This window comes from Melanotaenia boesemani, chromosome 6, assembly GCF_017639745.1.
Source record: "Melanotaenia boesemani isolate fMelBoe1 chromosome 6, fMelBoe1.pri, whole genome shotgun sequence".
NCBI lineage: Eukaryota > Metazoa > Chordata > Actinopteri > Atheriniformes > Melanotaeniidae > Melanotaenia > Melanotaenia boesemani.
Genome location: NC_055687.1, coordinates 25,860,728 through 25,882,684, shown reverse-complemented (window position 1 = coordinate 25,882,684; position 21,957 = coordinate 25,860,728). Strand labels below are relative to the sequence as shown.

The 21,957-nt window shown below is 38.1% G+C and overlaps 1 protein-coding gene across 2 annotated transcripts in view; it reads right to left on the bottom strand.

Annotated features, from left to right (window-relative positions):
• Positions 1 to 21,957, bottom strand: part of LOC121642049 (A disintegrin and metalloproteinase with thrombospondin motifs 16) — a 61,150-nt gene that overhangs the window by 15,981 nt on the left and 23,212 nt on the right. For both annotated transcript variants that reach the window (XM_041988518.1, XM_041988519.1), the window contains 13 exons: positions 18,452 to 18,535; positions 17,715 to 17,874; positions 16,039 to 16,144; positions 14,770 to 14,907; positions 10,858 to 11,011; positions 8,949 to 9,044; positions 6,546 to 6,694; positions 3,379 to 3,551; positions 3,102 to 3,232; positions 2,701 to 2,824; positions 2,289 to 2,533; positions 2,062 to 2,203; positions 718 to 844 (listed from right to left, as the gene is read on the bottom strand). In XM_041988518.1, coding sequence (XP_041844452.1) covers positions 718 to 844; positions 2,062 to 2,203; positions 2,289 to 2,533; positions 2,701 to 2,824; positions 3,102 to 3,232; positions 3,379 to 3,551; positions 6,546 to 6,694; positions 8,949 to 9,044; positions 10,858 to 11,011; positions 14,770 to 14,907; positions 16,039 to 16,144; positions 17,715 to 17,874; positions 18,452 to 18,535 — 1,829 coding nt within the window. The remainder of the gene's footprint in view (positions 1 to 717; positions 845 to 2,061; positions 2,204 to 2,288; positions 2,534 to 2,700; positions 2,825 to 3,101; positions 3,233 to 3,378; positions 3,552 to 6,545; positions 6,695 to 8,948; positions 9,045 to 10,857; positions 11,012 to 14,769; positions 14,908 to 16,038; positions 16,145 to 17,714; positions 17,875 to 18,451; positions 18,536 to 21,957) is intronic.

Below are 21,957 nucleotides of genomic sequence, written 5' to 3'. Positions count from 1 at the left end.
TTTGCTGCTTTGTTGACCCCTTCCCTGTGGAACATCCATCTGCTCCTATGAGTCTGTCAAATGCCCTACAGCTCAGGTTTCCAGCCTTCTGTGAGTCCTGCTTTGGGCCATGAAATCCAGAATCCATTTGTCCCATTCGCAGCTGGCCTCCTGCCTGGCCTGCAGGTTCTGCCTTTGAAAGTGGCATCCAGTCGAGCCTTTGCTGAGATTCTGCCCTCATCACTGGTCTTGCCATCCTGTCTGGTTCCTGGCTTTCTTCATATGTACTTTAAATTTACCAGACTGCTGGCAGTACACTGAGTTCTGCATTATATTGGTGTCAAAGATGAAGAGATGAAGACAGACTCCTCTAATATACACAAAGCAAAGCTAAGACATGCCAGAAGTTTTATAGAGATTTAATTTAAAAGAAAAAACCCTAATAGGCTAGTTAAAAGGTCTATAGGTTTACTCTGAAATGATGATAGTGCCTCGATGAAATTCTATAGAATTAATAAGTGAGTGTAATTGTGTAAAAAAAGTGAGAGTAACACTGGTAACTGACATATTTCTCTTTTAACTAAAATGACAGACATTTACATTTAGACAACTATAACAATAACTATCCATGATGAGCAATCTACTACTTACCAGATAAAAAAGTTGTCACGTTTACGTAACAGAACAACTAGAAGTAGTGAACACAACATGGACATATATACGTGCAGAGGTTCTGACCTGGCAGGACATGGTTGGGTGTTGCAGGGCACCATGCCAGTAGCTGGTTTTGATCTGGGATTGCAGTATGACACATTCACCTGCACTCTCAAGTCTTTGTAGCATGCTGGCTTGGTGTTCATATGTCCTGCAAGGGTTAGAGATAACTAAGTTTAGTTTAATCTTTTAAGGACAGGATCATTTTCAACTTGAGTTTACTCCAACTGGCTCTACAAAGTGACAGTAAAACAAAATGACGGGCTGATACAGGTTTTCTTTCTAAAAAAGAAACCACTAAAAACAGTTTGGGACTTGAGGCAGATGATGAAATGTTTGTATGTAATATACATGTGTATGTAGGTGAGTATGAGACACTTTATAAAAATGTGAAAGTAATATGCCTCATGCTCACAACAGAACACCCTTGAGGGAAAAGAGGGTTGATGGATATTACAGCATGTTCCTATTTCACTACACCTCCCTCTGCACATACTGTATGTCATGCAAAGACATTATTTTTACTTAAACTTGATTTTCTCTTAAATTTTCTTCCCTATAGCATTAAGCCAAATGACATTTCCCAACACTGATTAATGTGTTGAAGACTTCTGGCACAACTGTAATTAGTCAGTAAGTCAGTCACACTCTTTAATAAAGCCAACATCTCCCAACTCATCATGCCCTCCAACAGGAACAAAAAGAGGTTAAGGTGGTTGGGGTGGAGTGCAAATGACCAGGGTGGGGAACTTTAACCTGCAGGGTCAATCAATAAAAACTCTACACTGGTGTCTTTGTTCACTGTCATGAAGTCTAACACGCATGCACATCCATTAATGTGTATACAGGCAACTAACAAAGTGTTCATGAGCAAACACACATGAACATGCAGGTCTACACATGCACACATGCACTATAATGTGTTTAACCTCTGGCCAAAAGCAGTTTTTGCATGTGTGCATGTGCATGTGTGTAATACCAGGCCTCAGGTGGTATACTGATCGCATAGCTTCCTGTGTGTACAAGCGTGCATTTTGAGTGTGTGTATCTAATAGATGGGTTTCCAGTAGAAAAAGAGGAGGTCCCACCGGCTCTAAACAAGAGCCTCTAATGTCCCCTCAGTAATAACGGGGCCACTCTCTATTTAACCTGCAGCTAGAAGGCTTATTACAGGTCAGAGAGGCCGGACTGAGTTCAAATGCTTGTCTGCTGATTCTCAAACTATCCATTTAAAATGTGCTCTGTCAGAGATTAGGATTAGAAGTGAATTGTCTTTTTTCATTTCTCACAAATGCTATTTTAAAATTTATATCTGTCTTGAATAAGTGTGGTGAATTTCCATTTCAAATATTATATGTTTGCCCGTACCTCCAGCACAAGTTTCAGAGCACTGGGATCGTATGATGGCCCAGGTATAATTGTTCTTGATGTGATTCTTGGGCAGCTTCTCATCAATGTGCTTTAGAGTATATTCCCAGCTCACACCAGGATTCCAGCCCTGCAACAATATCTTAAAAGAAAATTATATGCCAGTATGTAATCACATAAAGAACAACTGCAAGCAAAGTATAATTTCTGTATTCACTAAGGCTTACCTCAATTACTAGTGTTTCATTTGTAGGACCAGCTGATATGAGGCTCTCCGGTCGATTATATGGTCTTTTGTACTCAAAAATTGTTCCAGCAATGGGGTGTCGTCCTGGCCAGTCCACTGTCCAGTGGCCATTAAGATAATAGTGTCTCTGATTGTCTCTGATAGCCAAATAAGAAGTGGATGTATTCAGCTCCATCACACGGACGCTTCGAGCTCCTGCTGGTATGGTTACCACTCCATAGTACTCTGAGAAAAAAATATACAAAGGTCAAGCAATCACTAAAAGCTTCAGATTTTAAGGCTATTGTGATGTCCCCATAAATGAACATAGTATGCATAATATGGATTTTTTTTAAATGCTTAAATAAGATCACTAAATTTAGCACACTGAACAATATATTAGCTAGACCTACGATTAGTAAAATGCTGCTTTGTATAGTGTCCTTTGTAGATCTTGCACGTAGAGTTGTCTCCTTTACACACCCCACATGCATCAGGCACAGCTGTGGAGCCCAAAATACGATCACAGCCCACTCTCTGTGGAAGAAAGACGACTATGTACATAAAATGCAATATTCATTGTGACATCAGTTTAAACTGCAAACATTAATTGTGATGGTGGTGAAACATCCACATTCATTTTCCATGAGAATTAAAGAAGTTGTGAGACAGCAACACAACAAGTGTCTTTTTGTCTTGCCTTTCACTTAATCCATTCTCAAAATTTATAGCTCAACATCAATCACCGCTCTCGTTAGATCAGTCTTCAAAATAAAAATAAAAAAAAGAAAAACATCATTCAGTTTTACTTTACCTCACACAATCCGTCAATACAAACATTGGAGCTGTCCCTTGAACAAAGTGTCCCATCCTTTACTTTACTGGCCAGGGCAAAGAAGAAATCATAACCTTCAGCAAAGCAGTACAGCTTGCAAACATCTTGATCTGAAAGAAAAAGAAAACACCCACAGCGACCAAAGAGGCCATGCAAAGAGTTTATCACCAACACAATTAGCATTCCTTCAATGTTCTTTTACAATTTCACATCTTTTTCTCAGTAAATTTGAAGACAAAGGGGACAACTGTCTCACCGTCCACTCTCGTGTATGGTCTCCAGGTGTAGTACCATCCTCTGAACTGTTTACTGTTGAATTCAGCACACTGCTGTGCTCTGTAGTCAGTGGTGTTGGGTGGACAGTCTTGAGTGTTACAAAGCTTGTATGACCTGGAGGAGCCCTCACAGAACTTCCCACCATATACAGGTCTGGCGAGACAGATAAAAACACGTCATGTAGGTAAATGTGTTTCATTTGTATTACAGTATTAATAATCACATGTTTTGATTTTTCTTTGTGAAGTCCTGGTTGCCTCTTCTAGGCTTGTTTGGGTGTGTGTATTGCCATACAACATATAAGGATATGTATGAAGAGTAAGACATCTTTTTGAGGAAGGACACAATTCAGTGCTTTGATGCGAAAAGTAAGCTACTTTCAAACTACTTTTTACAAAGAACACTGAATTTCATTGTCCTTTCATGACTCACACATGAATCTTCCTCTGTGTGGCTGTGCTCCTTTGTGGAGACTTCTCCCATCACAGGTGTACATCCTCAGGCTATGTTTCCAAAAACCCCTTCTATCAGCCCTCCAATCACATTGTCACTTATCTCCCTCTCAATCTCAGGTTCTTTCCTTTCATATCTCAACATTTCATCTTTCATTTTTTTTTAATTCCAATGAAATCTCCCCTCACTCTTCCTTCGTGCTTCCCTACTCCACTCTCCTTCCTCTCTTAGTCCTCTTACCCCTCCACCACCATCTGTCCTTCCCTATAATTCTCTTTCCTCATCACTCTCTGTCTAATTTAGCCTAGCACTTGTCAGGATCTCGGCATGATAAAGAGGAGGTCCTGACATTTTGGATAGAGCCTCCTGACTGACTGACAGTGTAAATAATCTGGAGTGATGGATGAGTAGGGACCAAGTGACCAGATAAGTAATGAAGCAACAGATTCAAATTATCTTCACTAGTTTAAGAACTTGCTTTAATAAAAAAAATGGCCTTACACTTTTCTGTTTGACATTATAAAACAGTAAAAAAACAGGAGTTCTTTCTCTATTAAAATTAAAAACAACAATGCAACCAGTCATTCAAAGATGTTAGCAGCCAAAAAATTAGATAATCTGGCTATCTAAATATATTGTGTGACCACATTTTTTCATCAACATACTCGTCTAAATTTATTTCCATGATAGCAAAGACATATTCCAAAATGACAGTAGCTGTATTTACATGGAGCACTTTTGATCCAATCAAACGTCAAATCAGAATCAAAATGTTCCATATAAACACCTCAGCTTATCCGATCGGCCTCGATTTGAAACAATTTTCAATCTGATCAACAGGGGTTACTTAAACATTTCACGATCGTTCAGCAGGAACAAATAATCATGTATAAACCAGGGCTGTCAAATGATTAAAATTTTTAATCAGATTATTCACAGCTTTCAAATTAATCACAAATTTCAAATAATTTCAAATCGATTAATCACCATTCGCGACTATACCTAAAATTTGCCCGTTTTTACTGCATTGTACCAACAGAACGAGCCAATGCTACAAATATTTAATGTTTACTGACCTTCTCCTGGGAAAACATCAGATGTCCAAGGGCCATTAAATGCAGCATGTACTGTACTTCTAAATCTTGCTCTAAATCATCTCTACCATGTTCTAGATCATAATGCCAAATTCATATATCATCATGTCACCAACCATCTCCATGGTGTTCATTTCTGTCATTAAACCATCCGATGTGAAGACTGAAGTTAAACAGCCAACATTGATGAAGAAACTCTGATAAAACTGATAATCTGGACAATCGAAGTGTGTTTGTGCAGCAGTGATAAAAGTCCTACAGCAGCATCACCCAAAGTAAACACCTGTTGATAAAATAGATCATTGGCTGTTTTTCTTCACTCTTTTTCCTGATCAGTGCTCCTGCCTGGCACCCACCATCTGACCCACCCCTGCATAGCTGAAATATAAATTCTTTCTACAGCTACATCCTTTTGTCAGCCACTGTGTTAGAAAAGGTCCTGCCAAAAACAACACTTAGGGGTAAATATATGAACCAGTCTACTTCTCAGCTGAATGATAAACAAACGCAACAAGACAAAAGCCAATCAGCTGATCACCAACAGCAGTCACAAACAGAGACGACCAGAGAGTCGACTAGAGCAGACACGTTGGTGCAAAACGCAGCTGGGCTATCGCAAGCTTAAAAAAGAATGCAGGAAAAGTGCAGTTGAACCCTTTCACTGGGAAAAGGGTGTGTGTGTTAAAACACCCCCCATTATCCATGGAGGCAACATCCATGGGTTGCTCAATTAATGCTGTGTTTATTCTTAAGCCCCTCCATAGAATCACCATCACGTATTTCCATCACGCTTCTCTACGTCCCGCCAAGAAATGATGGATGTATGGGGCTTGTCATCCCATGCATGCGTTAATCGCGTTAAAAATATTAACGCAGTTAATTACATAAATTAACTAATGTCGTTAACGTGTTATTTTTTACAGTCCTAGTATAAACTCATTTTGATTGTTTCTGTGGTGTATGCTTCTGTGCATGCTTGAACCAGGTAGGGGTTACAAGATGTAATAAGTTTCAGACTGAAAACCGACATGGCAGATACAACATTTACACCACATCATACACCATTGTTAGAACCTGAAAGAGTTAAGGATTATTGAGCATCTCAACAGTCAAAATGTTAAAAAAAATATTCTTCATCTTTGGATTTAGGATGCATTCGCATGTCAAAAGCATTACGATTGTAATAAATCTTTCCATCACGCAAACACACAACTGATCGATTCACTTTTTCTAGTGTCCATGTAAACATGTCAGCAGGAATCATCAGACTGATTTAAATTAGAGAGGTGAAAAATACATCCATTTAAATCTAGTTAATGACAGGATTTATACAGCTAGAATTGTGAAAGTGTGGTTCAGGGAGAATGAGACATCATTTTCACACATAGATTGCCATCCAGTGAACTCTTTGGGATAGTGTCTTTGACTTTATATATGTCTAACTAGCCCAGCTTATCAAAATGATGTCATGGTGGATGCATGTGATACAAGGTCAAAGTTGGTCCAATAACATATTAGAGTGTGTTTTAGCCAAACAGTGTATTTACTAACACTAACAGCATTTGTATTAATTATATACTAATATTGTGTGCTCCTTTACCTGGGGTTGTTGCACTGCCTCTCTCGAAAGGTGACTCCACTCTCGCAGCTTCGAGAGCAGGTAGACCACAATGACCACTCCGACCAGTGGCCGTGCTGAGGCCTTGGGCCCTCATCACCCTGTTTCACACATTGTCCCCTACGACACCACTGAAGAGAAAGAAAGAATAACGAATGGGCAAAAGAAGGAAGGAAAAGAACAGAAGGAAAAGCAGAAAAGGGTGTCATATTGGTTTTAAATTGTCTCATCATTAATAATTTTTGTGAGGTCTAAAACTGAAACAAATGCTGTGGACCACAGCTACATGAAAAACTTAAAAAAAAAAAAAATCCCAATACAAACCAAATCCAAGAGTAGACTTTGTGTCTTTTTTTATTTATTTATATTAATGTCTTGATTGTACCTCAATCTGTGAAAGTATCTATACCAAACATTTTCACACATTTTCCCAATTTCAAAAGACTGATTTCCCTTTCGCTCTGGTTGCTGGTGGCCTGATTAGCATGTAGATATACACATATGTTACCAGTTGCTTCCCTCCAGAGAGTAGCTTCACTGAAGTTCGCAATTACCTCCATAGAATCCACGTCCTTTTGCATCAGGACCACACTGACCCAAATGTTTTCCCACAGTGAACACTGCCAAATGTGCTCAGTGAGGCAACCAGGCAAGAAAGAAGATGAATGTTAAACTAAATTAGGTGGGTAAAGTGTTTTAGATTGGGATGTATGCAATGATTGAACACCCTACAGTGCAAGCAAAAAGGCTGATAAGCCCAGAGCAATTGCAAGTTCCAAACTGAACGTGCTTTTCTCTAAAAAATCACAAGCTGCAAACACATGCACACACAAAGTGCAAAGCAGGGGTATTGATAGTGTGATATGTATTCAGCTGTTGAAGTTCTCATTGTTCATTCATGCCTGCACACACATACACACACCACTCTAAATATTCTTGTGCTCCTCGACTAAGAAATAGAACAGCTGATTTCCCCTCAAGTTTTCCCCCTGTAGCCGAGTGCCACGGATTCCTGTGTGAGCCTGTCATTGTTTGTCTTCAGCTAATTGTCTCGTGGAGGGAGAGGGCGAGATTAAACCATCAAGTTCAATATCTTGAGACGCAAATGTGGATGATGGGCTGTCAGGGGAACGAGCCTTGGGGGAGAATCATGTTAAAAGAAGAAAGTACTGAACTAAAGCATAAATAAAGAACACAGATTGGCTTTTGGCCCCAACCCCAATGGCATATTTTTGCTACATCAGCAATAAACCAGCTGCTCCCTGAGGTAAAATAAAGGAAGGGGAGAGCGGTACTTCTGTCCAAACCAAGGATTTTAATTCGCACTGTACTCACATGAACTCAAATCAAACACAAAATGAAGTTGCTCCAAATTCTTAATTTAGCTAACCAGGAGATTTAAAGGTTCACTCGGGGACACAAGGACACTGGCCTATAAAGAGATGCTGTTAAACGAAGTACAGCGTCACTCAGTTCATGTCTTTTGTCTCAAAATGGCAAGACTCAGTGGAAGCTCTTGCACTAAATAATACTAAAATGCTCAATAAATTTTGCTTTTATTATAAAACCAATTTAGCCTGTTTGCTGTATAAATTATTGTCGCTCTTTGTCTCATGCAATTTACTGACTCAGAGGTCTGTGGTATCCTTTAGAGGAGGAATGTGCTTCTTTCTGTGTGAGACATCTTTCTTTACAAGCTCTACCCTCTAAATACTACAGAGTTCATAATGTTAAGCACCACACTGAACAAGAAAAGAAAAAAACCCAAACCAAAACATGGGGGCAACTCAGGTCAAAAGGAAAATTTACTATCAAATCAGCTCAGACTATTAATTATAAGTGGAGGACTTTAGAACGGTCACTTTTAATGTTTTTGACTGAGTTGTGTTGTTCTGTTGGAAGATTTCTTTTCACTAAAACCACAAGGAGATTTATGTGAGAGGGTGTTTAGTGCCTTTCATTTGTGGATTTGTTTGGTAAGAAGTTGCCATGGACCAGTGTCCTGGCCCCATTAATAAGAAAGCAAGGAAAACAAAAAATATCCTGTCCTATTTGATTAAAAAAAAAAAAAGATTAAGTTATCTAAAAGGCATAGCAGTGGCAGTACCATGAAGTATCCTTTGGCTAAAACTGAACAAAGGTTAACTTATTGATGACATTAATAAAGGTTAGCCCCTGAAAAGGACATCCTTTTTCTCTCTCAAAAACATGGTATTGTGACACTCTGCACTGCTCCAAAGCAATGGATAAAATAAAATCTAACTTCCCAAGAAAATCATGTGATGACAGTTTTGTAGTGACAAAGCCTGCAAGTGTACTACTGAAATCCCCTTCACCTCATCCAAACACACAAATGCACACACACTCAAACTCGTGTTAAATCACCATATCAGGGCCGCAGGCAGAGCCTTCAGCAGCTGGCATGAATTTGGTCTCACACTTCCTCCCAACACGGTGGCACCACAGAGCCTTGCAGATATCCTGGAACAACATTAGGGAAAAATTAAAGAAATGGAGATTACCAGAATCCTCCTTACAGCAGCTGCAAGTAAATCTAGCAACAGGAGGAACACTAATTTATAACACTGTTATTTTGTCTCTTGGGAGCTATTAAGGCATGCTGATGAAAGCTTGCTGAAAAAGAGATTATCTGAATAATGATCCTTTGGCAAGCTGTCCCTGTGCACCAGTCGTGAATCTCCAAAATATTTATTCCCCAGTAGCTAGGATAGCAAAATCTTTGAAAAAAAGAATTAAAAAAAGACTAAATCTGTTCCAACAGAAACACATACATTGTTTCTGTTCAATGACAAAAAATAAAATCTTTGGTTTGGAAAAAGAGAAACAGCTACATTAAGATCACATAGAGCTTATGTCTTACCAAGCTGACATGATGTCATGGCTGTAATTCTCAACACAGTCTATAAGATTCAGATGGGAGCACCGGGCGTGCTCACATTGCCTGAGAAACACTGGCCTGCTACTTTTTTAACATGTCCACTCTGTTATTGTCTGAATGACTATATCAGATTTTGACAACTCAGTGCAGATGCTGACAAGCACCTCAGCCTCAGCTTATGGCTGCCAAGAGCCACCATGGAATTCATCTCGAAGCCTATTTGTCCAGCTGTTTCGCTTGCTCAGGATTTTTGTAGCTGTAAAACTGGCAGAGACGATTTGTGATGGAAAGAGTAGACAGAGACCGGGAGAGATGATGGACAGAGTATGACAAAATCTGAGAAAGAAAGGAAGACAAACACCGGCAAACATTATTTGCTTTTTCATTGAGTAACTCGTCTCTATCTAACTGCACACACAGTAGAGAGTATCATTTGTCTCCTCCAGCAGTACCTGATCTTGATAAGCATGCCAAAAAGTTTCATGAAGTATGTGTTCATTACACAATGAACTGCACCACTGAGGCTGAGTCTTGTGGTGTTTTTTAAGAGTAACAAGTGGCCTGGAAAGACAATGAGCTTAACGACTGCTTGGGGATTTTTAGTCCTGTGCATCTTGTTGGTAACAAGCATATAAGCATATGTTGTAGTTGTAATCACACATAGTGCTGTTTCCAGAGTGGAAATAGCCATAAAGATAGACTGTGACTTAGCATTTTATTGGAAGGTTCTTTCCAGTTTTGTCTTAACAATGGCTGCTTTCAAAGTGCCAGCAAACAACTTATTAAGTGTATTTCAAATGTTTTCCATGTCTGGTGGCCATCTAAACTTGCAGCACGGACTGAAGTGCCATTTTAAATAAAATTAAATCCACTGTCTCAAAACAAATAGGTATTGCCTTTTATAGAGAAAGTAACCTCTTTGGCTCAAGAGGGATCATTTAACACCTTTAAATGTCATTTAACATGATAATAAAATAAATCCTCTATGTAATATCTGGCAGGGTATAACAAACAGCAACATCAGCAGCAATGAGACAATGGAAGAGATGCAACAAGAGATTCTCATCGGCATCACGCCAGCTTATATTTAGTCATCTGTCCCACTGAGTACATCATAGCATTATAACTCTTAATGTTTGTTTTGTGAGTGTGTGTATGCATTTTAGTGACACAGTACGAATGTGTGTATGCATGAGAACATGTAACCAGTTCCTCTTTATTTCCTTTCTTTCCTCTTTTGTCCCATTTTCCTCTACTTCATTCTTCCCACTCTCAACTTCTTTGCTTTCCCTATGAAACTTTTTTTTAAGTGATCAGGATCTTGTGGAAGTGCTGACAAAACTCCTGGGAGAATCAAAGCATGGATTGGGAAAATTTAAAAAAAGTTAATTTTACCTTCTTAAAATCAAGGGTGCAGAGTTTCGCCTTTTCTCCAAACTGCCATTTGCACTGTGTGTCTGCATCATACAACTCGCCCGGCAACTTCTCAGGGTACTGGTACTCCTTGACAGCTTTAGGTTCATCTGATAGGCAAAAGGCTTGGGCGGTACTAGAGGGAAGGAAATGGGGTAAAAAGAATGGACATGACAAGGAAGCACTCACAAGTGAAGAGTGAGCAAAATAGTGGAAAGAGACAAGCGGAGGTCATGAGAGGACAGGAGTTTGAAATAAAACAGACAATTAGAGGATAGACAACGATTATAATGATAATGTTTATACATTTTTCTCTGATATAAATTGTTCATTCTCATAAACAGTATGTGATTGTAGATTTTGCCATCATGTAAAGTTGTTATAAACAACTTCCTGCTGTGCACACAGAAATTCCACCAAAGCGAGCATATACATGTTCCGCTGTTCCCAACACTGGCAACCATAAAGTGTTGCTATGGCAACATAACAAATTGCCAAACCCAAAACCTGAGAGTGATGGTTTTAAGACACTATACACTCAATTATGACAGACATAAAAAGTCCATGCCCATACCATTCATATTCTTACACAAGCAGGGGGTTTCCAGTGTTAACTGATATCAATGGTTTCTAAACAGAGATGTTTTATAGCTTTAACACTGCAGTCAGGGAAATGTAATATGAAAATATGGTGGAAAGAGCATGAAAAGGCAAAATATTTTGGAATGGTTCATTTTGTTAGTGAGTGGTCCTGATTGCTTTAACAGAGTGCATGTGTGTCTATGTGTGTATATGAGATATTCCACTCCTTTATGAACCTTATGTGTCTGCAGAACAATGGCTGCCCTGCAAGTGCAAGGTTCTGATGTCCTACATTATTCACATAACAAGCATCCTGAAAAATAGATCACATTCACAGTGTAATCACACACAGCGATTGTTAGAGAATGGTATCAGAACAGACTCAAAACAAAATGTTTTCCCCAAAATGTCAGCTGTAAGCGCAGTACACAAGATTATCATCAGCTGGTGATAAATAAGAATGTGAAAAGGACCCATTCTTTTCTATGATTCCCTGCAGATCCTCTGACTCATTGACTCATCTTTTCCAGACAGAAATTACTGGGCTTTTGGTTACAACCATGGTCTGTGGTACATGAAACATAATACCAGTAAAATCTTGTTATGTGGTGAGAAGGAAAAAAAGCTTCAAGGTCTTAAAAGCATATTCCAACTGCAAGACTGTCAAGAGGAACAATACTCTCAGGCAAGAAGATCTCACCTTAAAACATCTTTTCCATATCTCTAATTGCAACTTTGCAACTAGTGGGTACAATGCTCAAGACTAGAGCCTGAGCAAGCAGCTGACTAGCTTACTTACTGGAGGAAACAGCTGTTGTAGCCAGGCTCCTTCAATAGAAGAAAAAAGTCTGCTTACCTGAACCTCTAAAGCTCACAAATTAGTTTGTTGTTTCCCAAATAGTGAGTCCAATGCTCAAGACTAGAGGAAATATGTAGCCTGAGCAAGCAGCTGACTAGCTTAGTTTAGCATAAGACTGGGGGAAAACAGCTGTTGTAGCCTGGCTCATTCCATAGAAGAAAAAAGTCTGCCTTCCTAAATCTCTAAAGCTCTCAAATTAGCATGTTGTTTGCCAGTTTGTTTAGCTTAGGCAAACCAGAGTCATACCATGTTAGTAAGGGTGCTTAGAGTGAGCTTTGGTGTGGTTTTGTTACTTTGAAATAGGCTGATCGCGTCCTTTGTCCAAACTTCAAACTAAGCTAAACTAAAATGATCTAAGCTAAGCTGAAATAACTGACTACTGATACTAAATATACTGTAGAAATATAATAAAATATGTGTGTGGACTGACAACTCATTCACTCACTTATACAGCCAAAGTTCACTACATAGAAGATTTATTAGGGGTAAGGACTAAAAGCTGTTGATACAATCCTGACATTGCATATTTCTCTAATAAACAAATGCCAAATCAATTCCTCCACGTCTGAGATGATGGACTGTCTTATTTATACTGTCTTAATTATCATTTGTTTTAATATTTATACTGTCTTAATTATTTTTGTAAGAAAAATAAATAAACTAAATAAAACTTCCATAAAACTACCATTTAGTTGTCCCATTTGCTTAATCAAATGCCAATCTTGACTATCACATCCCATAAACTTGGAGCTGTCAAAACATTGTCATTTATAAGGCACTGAATATCACAAGAGGAGCATTCATGTGGTCATGTTATGAACACACAACCAAGTTTAAAGGCACCAATAGGTTTTTTGTCTACTGTGGCCACTTTGAGAAGCATGATGGAGACTGAAGCTGTAACTTAGCTATAATATGATAAACCTGAGCATATTAAAAATAAATTACCAATATCAAAAACAGTCAAATTAATTGGTTGTCAGGGCTGCAGCTCCTTGCTTTGCTACATATATGGCAACTTTTAATTTTCAATTTTCAACAAGGAAAAAAAAAAAGATAAGAAAAAACAAAACAAAACCAGAGTCTATAAAGTATGAAAACTCCAGTATTTTAAAAAGTTCCCAAAAGGGAGCTTACAGAAAACAATGCCAAACCTCTATCATGCTATTTCCAATCCATTTAACATCATATAAAGCCTCTTTTGTGAATTTTCAATCATCTGTTTATTATCTTAAATGAGCTGAATGATTGCATCAATACAATTAAGTCATGAAAAAAGCCCATTACTACTCAAGCAGCACTGGCACACACTTCACCTGAGAATATCCAGCTTAGATTTAATTGAGCTTAGATTGAGTGTTAAGTAAACTCTCTTGGTTAACACAACACTCCTCTCCATTGCACATAAAAGAAACTTTTAGGAGCCTCAGTAAATTCGTTAAGAAACAAGAACATTTAAATGTCATAACATTTGTTGATTGCAATTAGGAAAACATGCAGCAATCCAGTAATTATAGACCCTTGGCATTCAGGAGTGCAGAGATCCTCTCCGCGTGGCCTCAAGGGGTGATGGGAGTTTAATATAAGGCTGACAGGCCTAACAAGGTTGAGGTCATCCCAGCTCTAATAACTTAGCGAGGAAATACACTGTCTGTCTCCACCACTCAAAGAGAGCAGTCCTGACAGTTCAGTTAACACACTGGTAAATTTAGTGGAGGGCACTGACTTTGGGATATCTAGTTTCAAGCGCACACACACACAAAGCATTAATGGACACTTAGAAACACAGCCAGACATATGGACGCTATGGTCCTGATGGTTGTTTTCTCGCTTGGGTGAGCAGGCTGTATGTTTGGAAATGCAGTCACTGCACAAACACCCACTATTCTCTCCCTTGAAAACTCTCTCCAGCATGTAGTTCAACACATAATAAATATTCTCTGTAAAACAGCACTTTAAGGAGAAAAGCAGCACCACAAATCACTTAACTTAGTTGCTGCACTAGCTTCACTTTGCATTTTAACCGCTCTCTCACAAACACATGCAACGGTACTGTTTATACAGTTTATCTTCTAACATGATGCAGTTTTTCACTGGATCTCTATGTAGATCAGAGCAGCAATAGCAGCAAATAAATCTGCTGCTGACATGATCTTCCACAACACATGCTTTTCTATTAGTAATGCGTGATGAATAACAAACTTAAAGTACATTAAAAGGGGTTATTTGAATAATTTTTATGTAAAACCTGGCACAGTGTTTTAAGTCTGTTGCATGTGTACATATCAAAGTCTGGCACAATGATTTACTCATAATATATCAACATGATGTGGTCACATAGCGTAGCAATATAGTATATTTTCAAAGTTACCCATAAGTATCAGTAAATTAAGCGTTTTAGTATTGTTTACCACAACATAGCATGGACGTTTTATAGCAGAAGGGTTGCTTACTTGAGGAAGCGGCTGAGATACTGGCGACTGCATGGAGACCAAGAGAAGATCCCATTGTGACCAGCCAATGTGGGCGACATGATGTTGCCCTCCGATTTCTTGCAAACATTGCCTTCACCATCATGGACCATTCCAAAACTGGAGAATGAAGAAGTGCACAAACATTTTTCTTATGAAGACAAATAATCATTCAGCTTCATAATATATATACACATATTTTAACCATATAAGATGAAGTGTTTGTAAAGTAGGAACTGATGTATTGCATTGATGCAGGTAGGAACGTCATCATCAACCTTTAAATCATTTTGAAAATATTTCGATAAATCTCTTGCTGTCAATTCTTAAAGTTAAACTTGTACACTGTGTTATTCACTCTATATGCATGTTTGTGGAAATGTGCGTTAGAAAAGTTTCAGCATTTTTAATTTACCATAAAAGCAACATTTTCAAATAAAAGGAGGCCATTCCTAAAAAAATAAAATAACCCTTTTCAGCAATGCATCATTTCATGCAGCATGGTTTAGTGTTTCTGCTTAAACAGTTTGTATAGCATAGGATGGCAGTTCCCAGCCTTTTTTTCTTGGAATATGTCTGGCAATAGTCTGTGCAAAACTTTGTGTTTATGTTCTATCTAGATATCTTTGAAGATGAATCAGTTGAAGACAAACAAGTGCACTAGTCGTGGCATTCCACATCTTTAGAGCTTGACATGTAGCAGCTCAATGCTCTTTAACTCATTGTTAAGCATTGTAGCAACATGGGTAAAATCACACTTATTTCCTCTGAAAGCATGACCATTGCCAAGTAAATGACATATAGAGATTCTTACACAATACCATCTATTTCATCTGCAGTGAACATTAGGGGTGTCCTTGCAGTAAAGATGTTTGAATGAGGATCCTGCATCTGCTTGTTGCGCTCACCGTAGACTGAATATATCTGAGAATTATGGCATTTTAATAATCAATCAGCTGTTTTTACAGAGTTGCTGACATTATGCTGCAATCCTGTGAACTAGATAGTAGAAAGTGGTTCACAATATGCTGAACAACCACCGGTGATAAATTACTGAGATACAGCCCAACCAAGAGAAGCGTACTTTTCTTTTCTAAGTTAAAAAAATGTAGCATTGTCAGCCTTGTTTTCAAGATTACTGATTTCAGATGTATTATTTCATATTCAAGTCATTCTTGATCAACTCTGCTCATGAAGAATGACATTTTTTTTTCTTCCTTTTGTCAACATGAGAGATAATGAAAACCTTACTTGTGTCCCGATTCATGAGCGATGGTAAATGCCAGACCCAGGCCAGTGTCTTCATTCACGGTACAGCTCCGGTACTTGCTGCACATTCCACTAATTGGAGCAAAGCCTGCAAAGCCAATGTTGGACATTTTCAATTCTACATCACATCTCTATTATAATCATAAAAACTGTTGTCTAACTCTGTGTATTTAAGAGCTCTTCTAAACTTCTACTCTTCAATTCTGTGATGCAACGATCTAAAATCAAAAGATAAAATCTCAATCTCATCTAAACTGTGAGAGAAATATCAAACACAGCGCTGGACAGCAAAGAGTGGAAATCCCTCCATATGTTGAAATATTGGACCCTTTGGGAACATTCTCAAATCCCCCTGCTACCTTTTACTTCAATTTTAAACAAATCTTCTGCTGTCCTCACATCTTTCATTATTTTATTAAACTCCCTTTTACTGGTCAGCTCCCTTCATGCCCCTCTCTGTCCATTCTCCTGCCTCTTCTCTCCAAACCCACACATACAACACTCCTGGCTGTGAATCAAAAGGGGTAATAAGCATGGGGCCCTGCCTTAACGTTTTTGTCTCAGAGTCTCATGGATAGTTTAGTCTTGTTTTTAGCTTAATTTATTACTATAAGTCATTTGCCATGGAGTACAAAACCCCCTGAAGTAATGTTCTCATGTAAAAAAAACTAATGTGAGTAATGACATTAAACATAACTAGGCAGATTGACTGTGAGAACAACCATTTAGTTCATATTTTGTGTTAGGGAAAGAGGTATGTCATATATTTTGTATCAGTTTTGAAATATGAGTGAAAACATTAAGGGATAGGACTGTGAGGGAAAGGCAAATAAACAGTGCTATATAATTACTGGTTATTGTACTAGCTGTCATGTTATCTTGCACCTTTGTGGATTACTCAGCACTTGCTTTTTTTTTTTTTTTTTTTAATGTGAGCACACACACAAGTTTGAACTAGGCCGTCATAGCAATGATTAGGGCTAATGCTAGCCTGGACACTTTGAAGTCAAAACTTGCAAGTGGGGTTTGAAGGTATTTGTGTGTGTAGGTGGGTGGGTGTCATGTGTTATTCTGGGACACCAAATGTCTTTTCTCACAGTGTGAAAGACAACAAAGCATTAGCAGGAACATTAACATAAAAAATGCTCTGTAATTTAAGAGCGAAACGGTTATTGTGTTCTTCTAATCTCAATTTGCAGATTATATCTGTCTGTTTTCTCAGTTAAGTCTGTATTAAATACACATTTATGAATATGTCTTAGATTTGCCCTTCTAATATTCCTTTCTAATATATTGCATCTGCCATTAAACGTCATGTTTTTTAATATTATCAAACAGAAACATGGAATTTGTGATGCTGGAGCAAGAAAGCTGCAGACTTTTTTAACATCTGGTTTGGTTAGTGTCATCCCAAGTCACTCAGTGTGACAGAGAACAGAAGCATCTTCCCAGACTATGCTAGAACAGAGCTATAGTGTTAGGCTGGTTTCGTGGTGTAGCATAGAAAACATCCTAACTTCTACTTGTTTCAGTCAGTGCCTCCCATTGACGCGTGTGTCTGCTGCGATTCTTCATTTGGTCTCAGATTTTTGTTGTATTAGGTACTACTACTTTATTTTTGAGCAGTCCAGCAATAAAAAGTGCAAATACAAACGTACCAAGAGTATCACAGGGTTCATTCTTCCAAGAGCAGATGTCGAGTCCTGTGAGGAGGATGGCGTGGTCATGGTGTCGGCCCTCTCTGCCTCCAAGAGTTGACTGCCAGTGGCAGAAGCTGTTCAGTGTGTGATCAGCATGGTGGTTGATCACTAAGCCATTCTGTGAGATGAGACAGATAAAAAGAAGTAGAAAAATGGCAATATTGTTTTCACAAAAAAAGCAGATTTTTGTTCCCCCATCTATTGCAAATGTTTTAGATTCTTTCCTGAACTTTGCTATCAGTTTTAAGATTTTTAGCAAACCATAATATATGTTTGTTATAATTGGAGGGATTGTTGGACAAAGGTAAGACAAGGTTCTTACTTTTTATGTTGTTAATGCTGATATTTAGCTTCTCTTATAGATAATAATATCTGTCAGCATCACAGCTGGATGGAAAAAAGAGGCTATCAACCTTAATGTCTATTTTTTTTAAGCCATCTGTTTCTGTAGCTCATGTTATCTTTCTAACTTTAGCACTCTATGGGAATTTTTCTCCAAAAACCGGAAATGATCCAAGTTAATTTACAAAATATTAACAAGCCACTAAAATCTTAAACAGTTACAACTGATTTCTGAGAGACCTAAAACATCTAGATCATGACTTGTAAAAACATAAAAAAAAACATATAATGGTACTGTATGAGGCTGATCTTTGTCTGTTACTAGCTGTCTTGACTGCCATCAAGAATCTCACCTGCTCTTCACCCAAAAGCACGAGTCCCACTATAACTATGTTGATATTTCCTCCTATTGTGCCATCTTTAAAAAGGCTGGAGACCTACAGTAGAGAGCACAAAAACAAGCATATATTACATTATATTACACTATTGTTTACTTTAACACATTTTAATCTAGAGCTGCCACACAGGTATTATTAACATCTTGTTATCAAGGTAAAATAGTTTAGGCTGATAAATTTCATATCAGTCTAATTCAATGTGTAATCTCAATGTTTGGGCATTATCAACATAAATGAACATACGTGCCAATGTCACCATAACCAAGGAGTAAAACGAGTCGTCTCCTGGCGTGGAATGGTAAACAAGATTTATTAAACTGAACCTTGGATTAGGTAATGCTCAGATAGATACCTTAAACAAGAAACCACCGAATTTCATAGATTGATTACAATCAAAAAGATGGTTTGAAAACCTGCCCATACTTGAAAGGCATAAAGCCTCTGGCATAAGATACCATGCAGTGTCCAAAATAAATAAATAAATAAATAAATAAAAAAGAACAAAGGGCAGCACAGTAGTCTTTGGGGTCCAAGACTTCCAAACATCATTGAGAGCTTTCAAGGTGGCAGTTACTGCGTTGTGTTGTTTCCTAAAGCCAGACTGAAAGATAAAATGTTTAAAAGGCACAAGTACTCACTAACTGATTATTCACAAGCTTTTCAAGAACCTTTGACAAAACACAAAAAGGGTTTGAAAACAGGTTAATGGTTATTCAGTAAAGTTGAATTGTCACCCTTCAATAAAGGGAATACAACAGCTGCATCAGGAAAAAAAATGAATGTCGAATTAACATATATGTTAATTATTCAGTAAAAATATCCGCAGCGAGGCCTTTAAAGTAGGGTGGATGGTTATCTGGGCAAGCAGAGTTTTTGGGACCTAGGCCATTTAAAGATTTAGAGACATCACTGACAAAGGACTGATTAAATGACAAAGTGTAGCTACTGGCGGCATGATGTAGCTGGAGGTAGCAAAATGTCTGTTAAGACAATTAAGCATCTCAGATTGATTTCACACAAGGATGCATTTGAAATTTAAGTGAGGAAGCAACTGAAATAAGTAAGAGTTGGCAGAAACATTTAGGATTACTTACTTATTGCATAGTGTGAGACAATACTCAAGTTTTGCCCAACACCACACACATACACCACACACACACACACAACGGGGTGGTCTAAATGTCATGTAGATGAGCCCCAGAAGTATGTTATGAAGTATGTTGCTTAATTACTGAATGTAAATCTGTCTTAAAACACAAAACCTACCATGTAAAATAAAGTTCCCACTGCACTCAAATGTAAGACTGACACATCATAAAACTCATCTCAATGCACATGTTGCTTTTTTTTACAATACTCGAATACAATTTGGCTTTATCATAGATAGTTTCTTCAATTTCCTTAGCTTAAAAGCACTAAATCAAAGTCTGATATTAATAAAGGTCTTTCTCACATGATTAACATGACACAACTTGACATTTCTGCAGGGTTAACAACTAAACGAAATAAAACAAAAAACACACATACAAAGTCCCTTTGATGGTATCATGAAGGTCTGACAACCACAACCGCTGTTTCCAATTCAGCTTCTTGTAGAGACATCTAAGTCATAACATTATGGGCTTTGAAAGTGGAGCCACGGTCATTTGTTTACGTTTGCTATCTGTATGTCTCAGGCCATGTGAATAGATCAGGTGCCACTCACAAAACCTTGTTTTTCTTTTCCCATACTCATTCATTCCTTATGCTCCTCATGTTTGGTCTTTCAGGGTCACAGACTCATGAGAAGACGCATGGCTGTGGTTTGTGAACAAACTCAAGGGGTCAAAGAGACAATCAAAGCTACTAGCTGATACAAAGTAACCCTGGAACCAAACTGTTTGACAAAGTGTCCGATTTGCACATCCTGATCTGATCAAAAGATATCCAGTGAATCACCATGTTTTTATTGCCACATAGAGGAAACACTCTGTTTCCATGGAGCTGCAGCGCTCTGAGGTTCATAATTCATGGCATGTTTTAATAAATTTGATAATTACTACATTCTTTTATACACTGCTGTAGGTAAAACATCAATCTATCCAAAAACAGGAAAGTTATATTGAATTGCAATTTAAAGAAATATCAAATTACCTTTTATTACGTTTAGGAGCTAGCAGGTGGGGTAGAGGGCAGCGAGGCATGTGGCTTAAACTGGGTATCTACTAGACAGATGAAAGTTTTCAAAATAGATGGATTATCTTTGGATTTGTCAGTCAGTCTTTAAGTAGCAAAAGGAGCGTGACAAAATTTGCTTGCAGATAATCTGAGAAGAGTTTGTGGACACTGTTGAGTGTTGCACCAATGATCTCACTCACATATCAGTTTCATGTTTTTATATGTGCACGTCGATAACTAAGACTAGGAGACCTGGTTATCAGGTTACTAAAACCTAAGCTTTGGCACACCTCAGCTGATGTTACATTCGGTGCAATAGCAAAACATGCAGCAAAGTAGATAATGATAATGTAATCATAGGAGTTGTGCATCAACAGGGATGACCAACTTGGATAAATGAACCTTACAACATTGATTGTGTGCATCTTTAAGGGTATTGTCTTACATACAATGGTCACTTGCCAAAGGAGGTCTTAAGAGCTTGAAAACAAAACAACTAGACCTGAAGCCTTTTGGATGCAAGGTTAAAAAGTTTAGTTTCCTTTATTGAAGCTCTTTAGACTTCTATGACTTGAGTGAGAATCCACACCATCACTTACCAGAGGAACTCCCAGCACTGATTCATATTCTTTGGCATTTTTCAGTAAATGTTTTAACCAGCACTAGCCATTGCTTGATTCACTAACAAGTGAGGGTTTGACTTCTCTATCAATTCGTTGTTGCCATCTTACGAAATTCTAATGCAGTGCAATCATTGTGTCTCATTCACCAAACACTTCTTTCAAATCTTCTTAAATATGTTCTGAAATTGTAATTAATAGTTTTGCTTTTTTTTTTAAAGCCCTCCCTCAGACTCACCATGTGTTAGTAGACCGCAAAATTGTATCTTTTCTCTTAGATTGGTGAATGCCAACCTCGCGTAATTTGAAAGGACATGCCTTTGGCCCTATTTGCATAGGTGAATGCCCAAAACCTGCCCGTAAAAGGTCAAAACTTACAAGCCATGTGCAAACAGACTCAGGCAGCGGTGAGACCGATGAGGAAAAATAACAAACAGAATGGCAAAAGAATGAATGAAAATAAAAAATGATAACATGTGCACTGAAACCTAATTGTCCTCATTTTTAAAGTGAGCCACACAGTGAGATTCAGATCATATAAAAGCAGTTTTATGTACAAACAGGTAATTACTTCTGAACTTAAGACAGCCTGCGGTCTGGTCCCATAAAAACAGTAAGACACATTTCCTCATGGTGTTATGGTGTGGATCTGGGAGTCACAGGTGTCTTGGACATTTGTGGAGT